General features: G+C 44.9%; 1 protein-coding gene across 1 annotated transcript in view; it reads left to right on the top strand.

Annotated features, from left to right (window-relative positions):
- The window catches only part of AP3D1 (adaptor related protein complex 3 subunit delta 1), an 84,525-nt gene that overhangs the window by 50,458 nt on the left and 19,977 nt on the right, over positions 1-14,090 (top strand). The window contains exons 11-19 of the mRNA XM_066604648.1: positions 105-153; positions 235-380; positions 471-619; positions 2,828-3,058; positions 4,372-4,603; positions 5,493-5,638; positions 9,025-9,166; positions 9,350-9,421; positions 12,987-13,062. Of these exons, the coding sequence (XP_066460745.1) occupies positions 105-153; positions 235-380; positions 471-619; positions 2,828-3,058; positions 4,372-4,603; positions 5,493-5,638; positions 9,025-9,166; positions 9,350-9,421; positions 12,987-13,062 (1,243 nt within the window). The remainder of the gene's footprint in view (positions 1-104; positions 154-234; positions 381-470; positions 620-2,827; positions 3,059-4,371; positions 4,604-5,492; positions 5,639-9,024; positions 9,167-9,349; positions 9,422-12,986; positions 13,063-14,090) is intronic.

Here is a 14,090-nt window from a genome sequence, read left to right as displayed (position 1 = left end):
AGAAGATGCATCCGTATATTATTGCTATGATGTGTGCCATCTCCATACTTGTATTCGGCATCTACATGTTTGTTACAGTACTAAACCTTTATTTCCTTTTGTAGCTGTGTGTTCAGAAACTAAGGATTCTTATTGAAGATTCGGACCAGAATTGTAAGTAGTGACCTGTTCAGGGCCAACTACTGTCCTTCTCTCATCCCCAGAGTATTGCTAATGATGCACTCTTTTTGGCAGTGAAGTATTTAGGATTGCTTGCGATGTCCAAGATCTTGAAGACTCATCCCAAGTCCGTCCAGTCCCACAAAGATCTGATCCTCCAGTGTCTGGATGACAGGGATGAGTCCATTAGACTGCGAGCGCTGGATCTTCTTTATGGAATGGTAAGGTAGCTCACGGGCCCTGAAATGTATTGACCGGCCAATAAGCTTGCATTAATAAGGTTGGTTTTCGACTGTCTTGTGTCTGTACAGGTGTCTAAGAAGAACTTGATGGAGATCGTCAAGAAGCTAATGATTCATGTTGACAAAGCAGAAGGAACTGCCTATAGGGATGAATTACTGACCAAAATAATTGATATATGTAGCCAGTCTAACTACCAGTACATCACCAACTTCGAGTGGTCAGTACTTGAGTGCATGCTTGAATTTTTCTTAATATTGCTTGCATGACTTGATGGTATTTAAGTGTGCTAAAAATTATCAACTTTTTTAATAACCTGGAAGCAGAGGATAAATAATGGGAATGTTCACAACCTCTCTTTACCCCTTAACGGCACTGGAAGTAAGGGTACATCATGGCAGTGTGGTACTTAATGCAACAGGATGTAACTTGTCCTGTGGATGGTGTGGGATGAGGAGTGACCTGGCTGTTACCAGTAGCTTGCCTACCGCTGCAACAGTGGGGGTTAATGAGGACCGTGATCCCTGCTGCTACCCCCATGCGTGCCTCAATATAGCTTTCAACATGTAAAGGCTTCGCAGAGGGAGAGTGCTGCCTCTGAGATGTCATCGGACCCCCGTGATGTAATCGTAGAGGGCTGACTGTATGCCATGGCAACAGGACGCCAGTTACAGGAGTCCTACTTTGCCATTGCCTATGATCGCTATTACAAGTGATAAGGCATTGCAAAACAGAAGTCTTGCAATGCTTTATCATAGCTGCTACGGTTCAGGTCCCCTACAGGGACATAAATAGTGTAAGGAGAAAAAAAGGTGATTTATCAACCACTTATTATGAATAATTGTTCTGGCTAAAAGCACACCAATCCTTCTAAAGGCCCATTTACACCAGCCGATTGCTAAAAAATCGCTCATCGGCTATCATTTTAGCGATCATCAGTGCATGTAAATGTGCGCCCATCTGTACTGCTAGCTGATCATTAAATTCAGTCCAACCTAAAAATTGTCATTCACTCTTATCAGAAGTTCTCCATGGGGAGTGCTGATAGCATTGTTTCCCCATGGAGAACAAAGGATCTGAGCACAGATAAGAGCCCTTGGGCTATTAACTGCATTCAGCTGAGGCTTCATTTGCACACCTAATTGTTACTTAAGTAGCTACTTAATAGTTTATGCAAAATGATCGCTCAAAGCTGTCAGTCAGACTGTTGACCTCATTTACTTGTATGTTGAGCAACTGAGGAAGGTATACACACATATAAGTCTTTTGTAACAGAAATTGCTTGAGGAGTTGGGTATTTAAAAGACTAATTTGCCGTTTAGTGCAAATTATTATTAAATAGCCAGCAATACTGGCTCTGACCTCTAGTGCTGCTTCGCTGCCGTTTTGCCCCCTTTACATCTTTGAGCCACATTGTTTTTCCCCTATTCCTAACCCTTCTATTCCTGTAAGGTATGAACCACTCACAAAGTATTTAGGATGTTTTTTAACAAAGAGCTGGGAATGCTAAACTTTATATATTATTCCAATAACTTTTTTGAAAAACTTCCACCGAAAATGTCAGATATGTTAAAATTTTCCAGTTGCAGTGGAAAAAATGCTGTCATTTTTCGACTTGCTCCTTTTTAGTAACTGATAAAACAAAAATAGCGGTACTTAACCGTTGTCCATGCTTAGAGCAGAATATTGAAGTTGCAGCCCCTTTAGGCTGGGTTCACACAGGGCGGCTTTGCCGCGGCAAATCCGCCCGCAGCCGCTAATCTGGGGATTAGCCAGCCATGTGGACGAGATTTCTCAGAAACCTCGTCCACACGGGACGGCCAATCCGCTGCGGTAAGTCCGGCTGAAACCGCGGCAGCATGTCTATTTACCTTTTTCCTTTTTTGTTTTGTGGCCGCGCTCTCCTCTATGGGAGCGCCGGCCACAACGGAAAAGCAAGCGGCCGGGCCGCTTAAACCGCGGCGGTTCTCCCGGCGGAGGTCTCGCGGTTTGTGCTGCGGCCAAACCGCGAGATTTCCGACGGGAATCCGCCCTGTGTGAACCCAGCCTGACTGTTCCTATTAGGACGTAAAGAATGGTCGTGGCAAATTTCATAGCGGTAGAGTAGTAGAGTAGCGGCCAGTTTTGTCCATATGAGGGGCCAGCCGTAGGACAATGGAAGCTAGGCTAGCTCTATAATTAAATCTATATATTTTATAGCTAGCCTAGCTTCCATTGTCCTACTGCTGGCCCCTCACATGGACAAACCTGCCGCTGCTTCGGCCGCCCTCCGCTCTCGTTAAAGCTGCTAAAACTGTAAATGGTTCTGAATACCTTTGTGTGAGATCAGCTGTAACTTGGTTTGGGTTGTATTTCTGCTTGTGCAGCATGTTAAAAACTTCTATGCAAGATATATATGTCAATCTTTTCCTTTTTTCCCCCCCTGTAGGTATATTAGTATTCTGGTAGAACTCACTCGTCTAGAAGGGACACGCCATGGCCATCTCATAGCTGCTCAGATGCTGGACGTTGCTATACGAGTGAAAGCTATTCGGAAGTTTGCGGTATCACAGATGGCCACATTACTGGACAATGCTCACCTGCTGGCCAGCAACACACAGCGCAACGGGATCTGTGAAGTCCTCTATGCAGCTGCTTGGATCTGTGGAGAGTTTTCAGAGTAAGGCCTTATGCACTATTCATTAGAGAGTTGGGTGACTGCTAGTATGGAATCTGTCATCAGTTCATTGTCACCAGCTGAAGTAATGTACTGTTTTAAATGAAGATGTCACTTCTACAAAGCAAATAAGCAATCCAAAGAGCAAGCCGTCACATCCATGCCCCCCCCCCCCCCCCCCCAAACCAGCTCTGCACACATATAGATGTGATAACTGTAAATTCATACCCTCACTATCCCTTCTAACGGCTAGATGCTATCATGGCTGCAGCCACGTTCTTGCACTCAGTATGAAGATCCACAAACTTGCCTGCAGCCAACATAGAACGACGGCTACAACTGTTTACAGTAGAACGAGCGCTCTTCGTCCAAAATTTGGATGTAATTTTCGCCGTCTAATGGCCAAATTAGACGCGCTTGCGCAGTCCGGGTCTTCTTATCTTCTCAATGAGGCTCCGTGTAGCTCCGCCCCGTCACGTGCCGATTCCAGCCAATCAGGAGGCTGGAATCGGCAATGTACCGCACAGAAGCCCTGCGGTCCACCGAGGGAGAAGATGCCGGCGGCCATCTTCAGCCGGTAAGTAAGAAGTCACCGGAGCGCGGGGATTCAGGTAAGCGCTGTGCGGATTTTTCTTTAGGTCCCTGCATCGGGGTTGTCCCGCGCCGAAACGTTTTTTTTTTTTTTTTCAACCCCCCCCCCCCCCCTCCGTTCGGCGCGAGACAACCCCGATGCAGGGACCTAAAGAAAAATCCGCACAGCGCTTACCTGAATCCCCGCGCTCCGGTGACTTCTTACTTACCGGCTGAAGATGGCCGCCGGCATCTTCTCCCTCGGTGGACCGCAGGGCTTCTGTGCGGTCCATTGCCGATTCCAGCCTCCTGATTGGCTGGAATCGGCACGTGACGGGGCGGAGCTACACGGAGCCTCATTGAGAAGATAAGAAGACCCGGACTGCGCAAGCGCGTCTAATTTGGCCATTAGACGGCGAAAATTAGACGACAACCATGGAGACGAGGACGCCAACAACGGAGCAGGTAAGTGAAAAACTTTTGATAACTTCTGTATGGCTCATAATTAATGCACAATGTACATTACAAAGTGCATTAATATGGCCATACAGAAGTGTATAGACCCACTTGCTGCCGCGGGACAACCCCTTTTAGCTTTGAGCGAGAAGAGCTCGGGGTGATCAGTAACCAGGGGTTGTTATAACTCCACAAATGAGGTTTTGTAGACTTGCATTTTTTTAGTGCACCCATTATTTATATTATTTAGTGCTTTTTGTAACTGTTTATTTTTTTTCCTATCTCTTAAGACACCTCCCAGAACCACAGCAAACATTGGAGGCGATGCTGAGGCCGAAGGTCACCACTCTGCCGGGGCACATCCAGGCGGTTTATGTGCAAAATGTGGTTAAATTATATTCTTGTATGCTGCAATGCAAAGAGCAGGAGGGCGAGCAGGAAGGGGCGCAGGGGATCACCCAGCTCATGATTGACAGACTCCCCCAATTCGTACAAAGTGCGGACTTGGAGGTTCAGGAGAGGGTAAGTAGCAGTTGGCTTCCGTGTAGCGGTAATAACGTTTCATTTTCCATCTTTTGATCATTTTGAACTTTTTTTTTTTTTTACTTTTCTGTTCTTGTATGAATAATGCAGGTACAACTGATGGCCTGCCCTGAATATTCACTTTAAAGGGCACCTGTAACCCATAAACTACATTACAGGGCTCAAAAGTGAGGCAATGGTGTCCAGATAGCAGCATTGCATAGTTGCTGGGCTCTCTGTTCCAGCGCTGTATCCCCAACAAAGTTGCGGTACACACGCAACGTGACTCCTTTCAGCCAGCTATGTGCGCATGCTCTTCATGGGGAGTGCGCATACACGGCCAGCCGCAGAGCCGCTCTGTGTGCGAATGGCCACACTGCGCTGGAGTATAGTGCCTGGTGAGTATGAGCACTGCTCCCCATAATGTAGTATTGGGCTCAAATGTGGTGACTGGTTCCCTTGTGAGAGGTTCGGGGGGTTAGCTACGTTTGCTCAGGCTCTTCAGTGTAGGTGGAGGCTCCTGATGTGCTCCTAGCTGTCTGCATGTAGAGGAAGCTGGTAATTGATGCACCCAAGAGGCCTGAACAGATGTGCATTTACTAATGATGAGGATTCCAGAGCTACCATATCCATGTCGGCACTATATGATGTTCATTTGCAATGCTTCCACAGAGGATCTGACCACTCGCTGTGATGCTCCTCCAGCAGGAGGCGACACACTGATCTGCTGCTTTTTTGAAGGACCTTTCTAAGAAAACGGGATGAACATATTTGCAAATATATGAAATTTTGTTTTTTCTCCCACCCACAAACCATCAGAATGTTGTGTTTGTTTGGATTGTTGCCTATCAGTTGGCATCGCTTTAAGTATTGTTTCTTTTCTTTGTAGGCTTCCTGTATATTACAGCTTGTGAAATATATACAGAAGCTGCAGGCAAAGAAGGTTCCTGTATCTGAGGAAGTCATGGCCTTGTTTGCTGGAGAATTAAACCCTGTTGCTCCAAAGGCTCAGAAGAAAGTTCCTGTTCCGGACGGGTATGTCGTGGACGTCTCTGCTCAGTAGACTTGCTGCTGGTTTTGTTTTTCTTCCCAGCATAGCAGAATTTCTTATTTTTCATTCCACATATATTCTGATTGGATTTCGGTTTTGTTTCAAAATCCAGCTGGTCTGATCTGTGGCATTCCGGTGTTTTTCTTTTTTTATTTTAAAGAAACCCTGTTCTGGTGTAAAGTCAGTAGTTGTGGCTGCTCTGCTCCTCCGCACCACCTCCGCTTGCCTGAATCTCCTTTAGATACTGCTCTCAGTAATGTCAATGTGCCATTCCAAACAGATAGCGAACAGAAGCGCTTCAGGTTAAATACTTTGTGCTAACGGGGTATATTGGTGGGTGATAATAAGCATTGTAACATTTAAAAACGCGCACAGTCGTCTTGTGGTTTGCAGTCTCCATTGATTTGATTAATTAGGGGCGGGGTGACTCAGCCAGGTTCTTATAAATTGCACCTATGAAACTGTCCACTCCAAACAGAGGAGGAACTTCAGAAGCACTTCAGGGAAGACTTGTAATCAACCCAAACCTAAGTGAGCCTATTAGCTGATTGAGTGTGTGTGCCTGACATAACTACTGTGTCATAAGGGGGACTTTGGATTCGTCATTTGTATTAAAATCCACCGCCGTGGGGATGTCTGCTCCAGAAAGAACAGGAATAGGTGCGCAGGGCAGGCTAGACAGGTCCTGGTGGGGGGGGGGGGGGAGGGACTCTATTAGGGGGACAGACAGGGCAATCCGCCACAAAGATCGGGATCGTTGAACAGCGCGTTGTCTTTCTGGTGTTCGAGTTCGACACAGTGCGGATCGGGTTGACAGGAGGGGCTGGTGAGGGCACAGTAGTCATGGTACACATTGGTACCAATGACTAAGTTAGAGGTAGGTGGAAAGTCCTTTAAAAATGATTTCAGGGTACTAGGATGTAAGCTTAGAGCAAGGACCTCCAAAGTAGTAGTTTCTGAAATACTACCTGTGCCACACCAGCAAGGCAGCTGGAGATTAGGGAGGTAAACAAGTGGCTCCAGAGTTGGTGTATGAAGGAGGGATTTGGGTCCCTGGAGAACTGGACTGACTTTGCTGTTGGCTATAGACTCTACCGTAGAGATGGGTTGCATCTCAATTGGGAGGGTGCCGATGTGCTGGGAGAAGAGGTCTGGATGGTTGGAAGAGTATTTGAACTAGGTACTGGGAGAAGCCTTCATCCATGCTATGCGTAAGACCTGTTTAATTGAAAAGCGTTATCCCAATTCCTCCCATTCTGTATGTGCTCTTTTCATTTTTTTTTCCCCCAGATGTAGGACTTTGCATTTCTCCTTGTTAAATACCATTCTGTTAGTCGCGGCCCACTGTTCAAGCTTATCTAGATCTTTTTGAATACTCTCTCTCTCTCTCTTCCCTAGTGTTAGCTATCCCTCCTAGCTTTGTGTCATCAGCGAATGTGATCAGTTTCCCATCAAATCTCTCCTCCAGATCATTTATAAAAATGTTGAACAACACTGGGCCCAGGACAGAGCCTTGTGGTCCCCACTTGATACATTCTTCCACTTGGATGTGCAGCCATTTATGACCACTCTTTGAGTACGATCACTCAGCCAGTTCTGCATCCACCTAACAGTTGCCTTGCCAATCCCATATTTGGTCATTTTTTTTAATAAGCATGGTATGAGATACTTTGTCGAATGCTTTACTAAGGTCAAGATAAACTATATCCACCGCATTTCCCTGATCAACCAAATCTTCTGGAACTTCTCCTGTTCTCCAGGAATTGGACCTTGAGACTTGAATTCATTTAAGTTGGCTAAGTGTTCCCTTACCATCCCTCTCCTTACAGATAGCCTGCATTCTTTTATTCCCCCCTGTAGCACAGGGAAGATCAGTTGATGTTCCATCGACTTTCTGAAAGAAAACAGATACAAAAGAGGAATTTAAAGTTCAGCCTTCTCAACATCATTCACCATTTTCCTCCTGTAAGTAAATGGTCAGTGATATAAAGCAGAGGGGGTTATAAATAGTACATACACTGATTTGGTGACAGTTACTAGTTGGGTACCACAGGGGGCAGTATTAGAGGGGTCATTTTCACTAGTGGGGGTACCACAGGGTTCGGTTTTGGATACTATGCTTAACATATTAATCACCTAGTAGAATTGTGCAGTAAAATTTCAACAATTGCAGATGATACAAAACTAAAGATATTGACATGAGAGGACACAAGGTGGTTTGGAGAGGATCTATATAAATTGGGGGCAGAAAAGTGGCAAATTAGGTTTACACTGATAAATGTAAGTTTCTGCACATGGGCAGGGAATAACTGTAAGCCTAACTGGAGCAACCAGTGTCAGGCAGCTGCTGCCAAGGCAAATAAAATCATTGGGGTGCATCAAAAGGTCTAGGGGCGCATGGCGAGAACATTGTTCTTCTTTACAAGTCACTGGCCAGATCACACACGTAATATTGTGGACCGTTTTAGGATATATCTGAGCTTGAGCGGGTACAAAGGTGAGCAATTAAACTAATTGAATGGGCGGACTACAATACCCAGAGTGACTATCAAAATTGTGATTATTTAGTTTAGAAAAGACTGCTGAGGGGCGATCTGTGTATGGATATATCTGGGAACAATACAGAGAACTCTCCCATCTATTATACTCGGGACTGTGACTATAACAAGAGGGCGCCCTCTATATCTAAAGGAAAGAAAGTTTCTACAACAACATAGAAGGGGGGTTCTTTACTGTAAGAGGTGAGACTATGGAACGCTCTCCTAAGGATGTGGTCATGACCAATTCAATAAGAGTACAAGAGGGGCCAGGACGTCTGTCTTGAGCGATACAATACTACATGTTATCAATAATTCCAAAAGGGTCGGTGATCCGGGGATTCTTCAGATTGCCAGATTGGAGGCGGGAAATAATTTTTTTTTTCCTTACATACTATGTTACTTTATGGGCAATATAGGACTTGACTGATGGTCCAGTGTCACCCTTTTGACAGTGTTATGGACTGCCCACTTGACACATTGAGAGCACCAAGAGCTGGACCTGAGTATGAAGAAAGGAAAAAACAAGCATAAAGTTAGCAAGGTTGTAGCTGCAGAGCTAACCCGCCAGTCCCATTAGCTTTACACCATTCCAATTCTGCTATAACGTTTAGACAGCATAATACAGCATTGTAAGCCTTTTGTGATTCCATGTCTGCTAAGGCTGCTTGACTAGAGTCTGTGTGGAATCACGTTTGCTCTGAAATGTCATCTGGAGGCCCCCAATTCTACCTCTTACTACTTTTAGTGTTTTTGAACTCTGCTGAGAAATTCCCAATTTCGATTGTGCCTATCACAGCTGAAGGATTAATACTTCCAACGTTTCTTTTCAGTTTAGACCTGGATGCCTGGATCAATGAGCCTCCATCAGATAGCGAATCAGAAGATGAAAAGCCTAAAGCGATCTTTCATGATGAAAAGCAGGTGCATGGGAAGTCCTCCCGTCCGGAGATGGATGAAGAAGAGATGGCAAGGGTTGGTATATCTTAGTAGATGTATTCCTATAACAGTTCTACATTACAATACAGTCTTATGAGTAAGTTACACCCAATGACATGATTAAATATAGAAACTTTAGTAACGTCCTCTACTGGAAACATTAGTAATTGATTTCTGATCACCTAATTAATCTACCTTGCTGCTTGTTTTATTCCACAGAGACTTGCTGCACGGAAAGAAGAACAAGCCAATAACCCATTCTACATTAAAAGTTCTCCTTCACCGCAGAAGGTATCTACAAATTGTTATCAGATTTATTGGGTGAAAGGATGGAAGCTTCTGGGGGTTTTGTTTGTTTTTTTTTGTTTTGGGAGTTGTGAGAGTTGCTCCACCAGTTTTAATTAACTTGAGTTAAGGCCCATTTACACACAGGACGAATGTTGGGCAAACAATGCCCAACACCCGTCCCCGCATGTTATACAGGAGCGAGTATCGCTGGCTCACTCACAGTGCGGCCGGCGGGGAGGCTGGAGGAGATTTCTCTCCTCACTCTCCCCCGCCCCTCTCCATTCACTTAACATAGCAGCTGTTCAGTACTGAACGGCTGCTATTTACACTGAATGTTCATCGTTCAGGATTTTAAGCTGCATAAATAATGAGCGATGAGCTTTCAGTACTGAACGGCTGCTGTGTTAATGGAATGGAGAGGGGCGGGGGAGAGCGAGAAGTGAAATCTCCAGCCGCCCTGGTGCGCCTTCTGAGCGAGTCAGCGATATGTGCGGGGATGAGTGTCAGGCATTGTTTGCCCGACATTCGTCCAGTGTAAATGGGGCTTTAGTTTCGAAGACTTTCATATTTATGTTGAAACTAATTAGACAAATGTGATGGAGGACACAAAGGAATTAGGGTCAGAATTTAAAGGGGTTGTCCCGCGAAAGCAAGTGGGTCTATACACTTCTGTATGGCCATATTAATGCACTTTGTAATGTACATCGTGCATTAATTATGAGCCATACAGAAGTTATTCACTTACCTGTTCCGTTGCTGGCGTCCTCGTCTCCATGGTGCCGTCTAATTTTCAGCGTCTAATCGCCGGATTAGACGCGCTTGCGCAGTCCGGTCTTCTTCTTTTCTGAATGGGGACGCTCGTGCCGGAGAGCGGCTCCTTGTAGCTCCGCCCCATCACGTGCCGATTCCAGCCAATCAGGAAGCTGGAATCGGCAATGGACCGCACAGAAGCCCTGCGGTCCACCGAGGGTGAAGATCCCGGCGGCCATCTTCACTAGGTAAGTAAGAAGTCACCGGAGCGCGGGGATTCAGGTAAGCACTCTCCGGTTTTCTTTTTTAACCCCTGCATCGGGTTTGTCTCGCGCCGAACGGGGGGGCTATTGAAAAAAAAAAAAAACCCCGTTTCGGCGCGGGACAACCCCTTTAAAGCCACTTTTGTGCAGTGCAAGGATTATAACATGTTAAAGGCCATTACTGCAGTGTGAAGGGTCCTCTGGTGGTTTATCTTCCAGGGAACAGAGGGATCACAAGGCATATTGAAATCTGGCGTGTTTATTTTTCTTTTCCCCGCCAGCGGAGAGTAGTGACAGACTCATGAGCATTAGATGGTTGGCGGAGATGTCTAATTATGGCCGCATTAAGACAGCTGTTCAATTTCATAAACACTTAGGTGTATTCTTTGATCTATAGCAAGCACTAATGGGCAAGGGTAGTACCTGAATGCTTGCAGAAATTGAAATGGCATTAGATTAAATTCTGCAGCATGCTGCCAAATTTCTTCAGACCTTCATACAGTGCTTTAAAAAAGTATTTGCCCATTCTTCAATTTCTTCTATTTTTGCATATTTATTACTCTTCAATGTTTCAGATCATCCAACTAATTTTAATATTGGACAAAGTTAACCCAAGTAAATACAACTTGCTGTTTGAGCCCTATTTGGCTTTAAGAGTGAAGGTAACAACCCCTTAGGTTGCTTTCTCACAGCCCAATTTTTTTTGAAACTCCGCACTAAACACTGTGAAACGCTCCTATGGGTTTCAATGGGGCCCCACAGACTAGCGTTTCGACTGCAGCAATTTCCTAGCTCTGCTCTATTTTCGTGCGTTTTTAGCGCTGCTTAATGCACCCCATCACCCATCATAATGATGGGATGCGTTATACGCGTTGTACGCTGTATGTGTTTGAAAACGCAGCTTGAAATCACGACAAAAGCTGCGATTTCATAACGCAGCTTTTTGCTAACGCATGTGACCGTGGCTTAGCTACCAAATTGAATTTTCATTGGGATTTAATTTCAATGAACCTGCCCAGGTGGGATTACTGTCGCATCTGTGGAGTCTTAACATCACTAAAATAGAGCTTGTCTGGCGATGTGAAACAGGCCAGAAGGTCTCAAAAAAGCAGCACATGATGCCACATTCTAAAGGGACTCAAATGCAGGTACGAAACGGTCATTGAAATCTGTCAAACTGGAAAGTGTCACAAAGCCATCGCTAAGGCTCTGGAACGCCAGAGAACCGCGGTGAGAGCCAGTATCCACCAAAGGAGAACTATTGGAGCAGTGTTACCTTCCCAGGCAAGGCTGATCTATCAGAAGTTCACGGAAGAGCATCAACGATTCATCCAAGAGGTCACAGAAGAAACTACGGTAGGAGAACCTCTACAGAACTGCAGGCCTCCTCTTCCTCAGTTAAGGTCCATGATTCCATAATAAGACTCTCGGCAAAAAAAGCATTCATGAGAGAGTTGAAGGGTGCAAACCACGGCTGACCAAAAATACACAGGCTTGTCTTGCATCTGCCAATACCATCTAGACGACACCAAGACTTTTGGGATAATTTGTGTAATGATGAGTCAAAGGTGGAACTTTTTGTAAGAGCCGGGTCCTGTTATAGCTGGAGTAAAGCTAACCTCACATTCCACAATAAGAACATCCTACCAACAGTCGGATGTGGTAGTAGTGTGATGGTTGGGGGTTGTTGTGCTTCTGCCGGACCGACATGTCTTGTCATAATTGATAGAGAGCAGAATCCATGGTTCTATCAAGAAAATGGAGAATATCTGCCTATTGGCTTGTAACCTAAACCTCATGCACACAAGCAAGTCAACCTCTGAATGGCTCAAACGGCATAAAATTAAGGTTTTGGAGTGGCGGTGTCAGTCCTCACTTGAATCCTATTTGAAATGTTGTTTCAAGACCTTGAAACGGGTATTTCATGCTCAAAACCCCTCCTATGTAGCCGAAACAATGCAAAGAGCTGGCCAAAATCCCTCAACACCAATGTAAGGGTCATGGCAAGATGGGCAAATGTTCAGTTGTGGTTACAGCCAGGGTTGGCGTAACCAGTTGTTAGGATTAGGTGGGCGGTTCCTCTTTCATATGGGTACGATGAAGACTCCTGAATAAATAAGTATCTTCGGTAAATGGAACAATAATATAAAAGCTGCGTTCTGTGTTCTTGTGTGGGGTTTATCTTGTACTTGAAACATTTAAAGGGAACCCGTCAGCTGGAACACGCAGGCAGTAGGGTATAGAGCGGGACGTGCTGAGCAGAGTGCTATATAGTCCTGAGGGAAAAGATGCAGAATAACCTGTATTTTATTCAGCTCTATCCTTGGAGAATGGATTGTGTTTTTATGTGACGGGTTTTGTAAGTGTGACAAATTGGCAAAACGAAATAAAACAAAACCGGTGAGGTGTGAAGAACCTGCCTTACCCCCCCCAATTGCTTTATCTGTCCACCTGGTATTGCATTTCAGCTCTGTTCACTTCCATGTATTTGTAGCTCTTGCCTTTGTGTTTTGTATGCTCCGACACACATTTCTCAGTATGTTTTCTTTCCACAGCTGTACCAGGACTCGCCTGGCGTTGACCATATACCTGTTGTGCAGATTGATCTTTCTGTTCCTCTCAAAGTTCCAGGTATTAATCACACTTTTTATTCTCCTTTTGCATGTGTAATAAAAATTTGGGCAGAAGATATGTTCAGTTTCATGACCTAACCTGATTTTGCCAGGGACCAGCCTCTTAAAGCGCTCTAGAAAACAAGTGATTCTGAGACTGAGCAGGTTTCTGACTTGAGACGATCTCCTCTTAAGTCCCATTTACACCAGCCGATGATCGCTAAAAAGTTGCTCATTGGTGATCGTTTTAGCGATAATGTGTGGCCATCGTGTACTTGTCGGGCACTGCTAGGTGATCGTTAAATTCAGTCCAACCTAAAAATCATCCTTCACTCTTATCAGTAGTTCTCCACGGGAATGCTGATAGCATTTTTTCCCCATGGAGAACAAGTGATCTGAGCGCAGATAATAGCCTTTTAACTATTAACTATTGGGCTATTAACTGCCTTCAGCTAAGGCTTCATTTGCACACTTAATTGCTATTGGGTAGCTGAGTAGCTATTCAATAGTTTATGCAAAATGATCGCTTAAAGCTGTAAACTGTTTGAGAGATCTTTGAGCGATCATTTGCTGGTGTAAATGGGCCTTTTACTCCTTTTTGATTTCATCATGTACTATGAATACTAACCATGGTCTTTGAGAGGAGCATGCCTAGCGTCTGAGCTTTAGGTGGTCTCAAAGATTTCCTTGTTACAAAAAAAAAAAAAGACTCTGCCAGGCACCTCTAACCTACATCAACAGATATATCTTAGCATAGGCTTTTCCCCACTGCTATGTATACTTGGTGGATTGAGGATAGATGGTTGTAGGCGTGAAGAACCTTTTTACAGGGCTCGAACTTCGGACTGTGTAAAAGTGTCTCCAGTCACCCAAAGAACCATCGGATGTTTGGGTGACTGCATCTTTTATACCTCCTTTTGGCAGTGCCTCTCTCTGTGAGCGGGGGATGTGCTGCCGACAAACCTCTTTTGTGGGATGAACGATCGTCAGGCTAACTAAAGCTTAGCTGACACTAGTGCCTATGTGCTTGCCATTTTCTCTCAATGT

Source organism: Eleutherodactylus coqui, chromosome 5, assembly GCF_035609145.1.
Source record: "Eleutherodactylus coqui strain aEleCoq1 chromosome 5, aEleCoq1.hap1, whole genome shotgun sequence".
NCBI classification, from domain to species: Eukaryota; Metazoa; Chordata; class Amphibia; order Anura; family Eleutherodactylidae; genus Eleutherodactylus; species Eleutherodactylus coqui.
The sequence above is the reverse complement of the archived record's forward strand: the minus strand, read 5'-3'. Positions and strand labels throughout refer to the sequence as shown.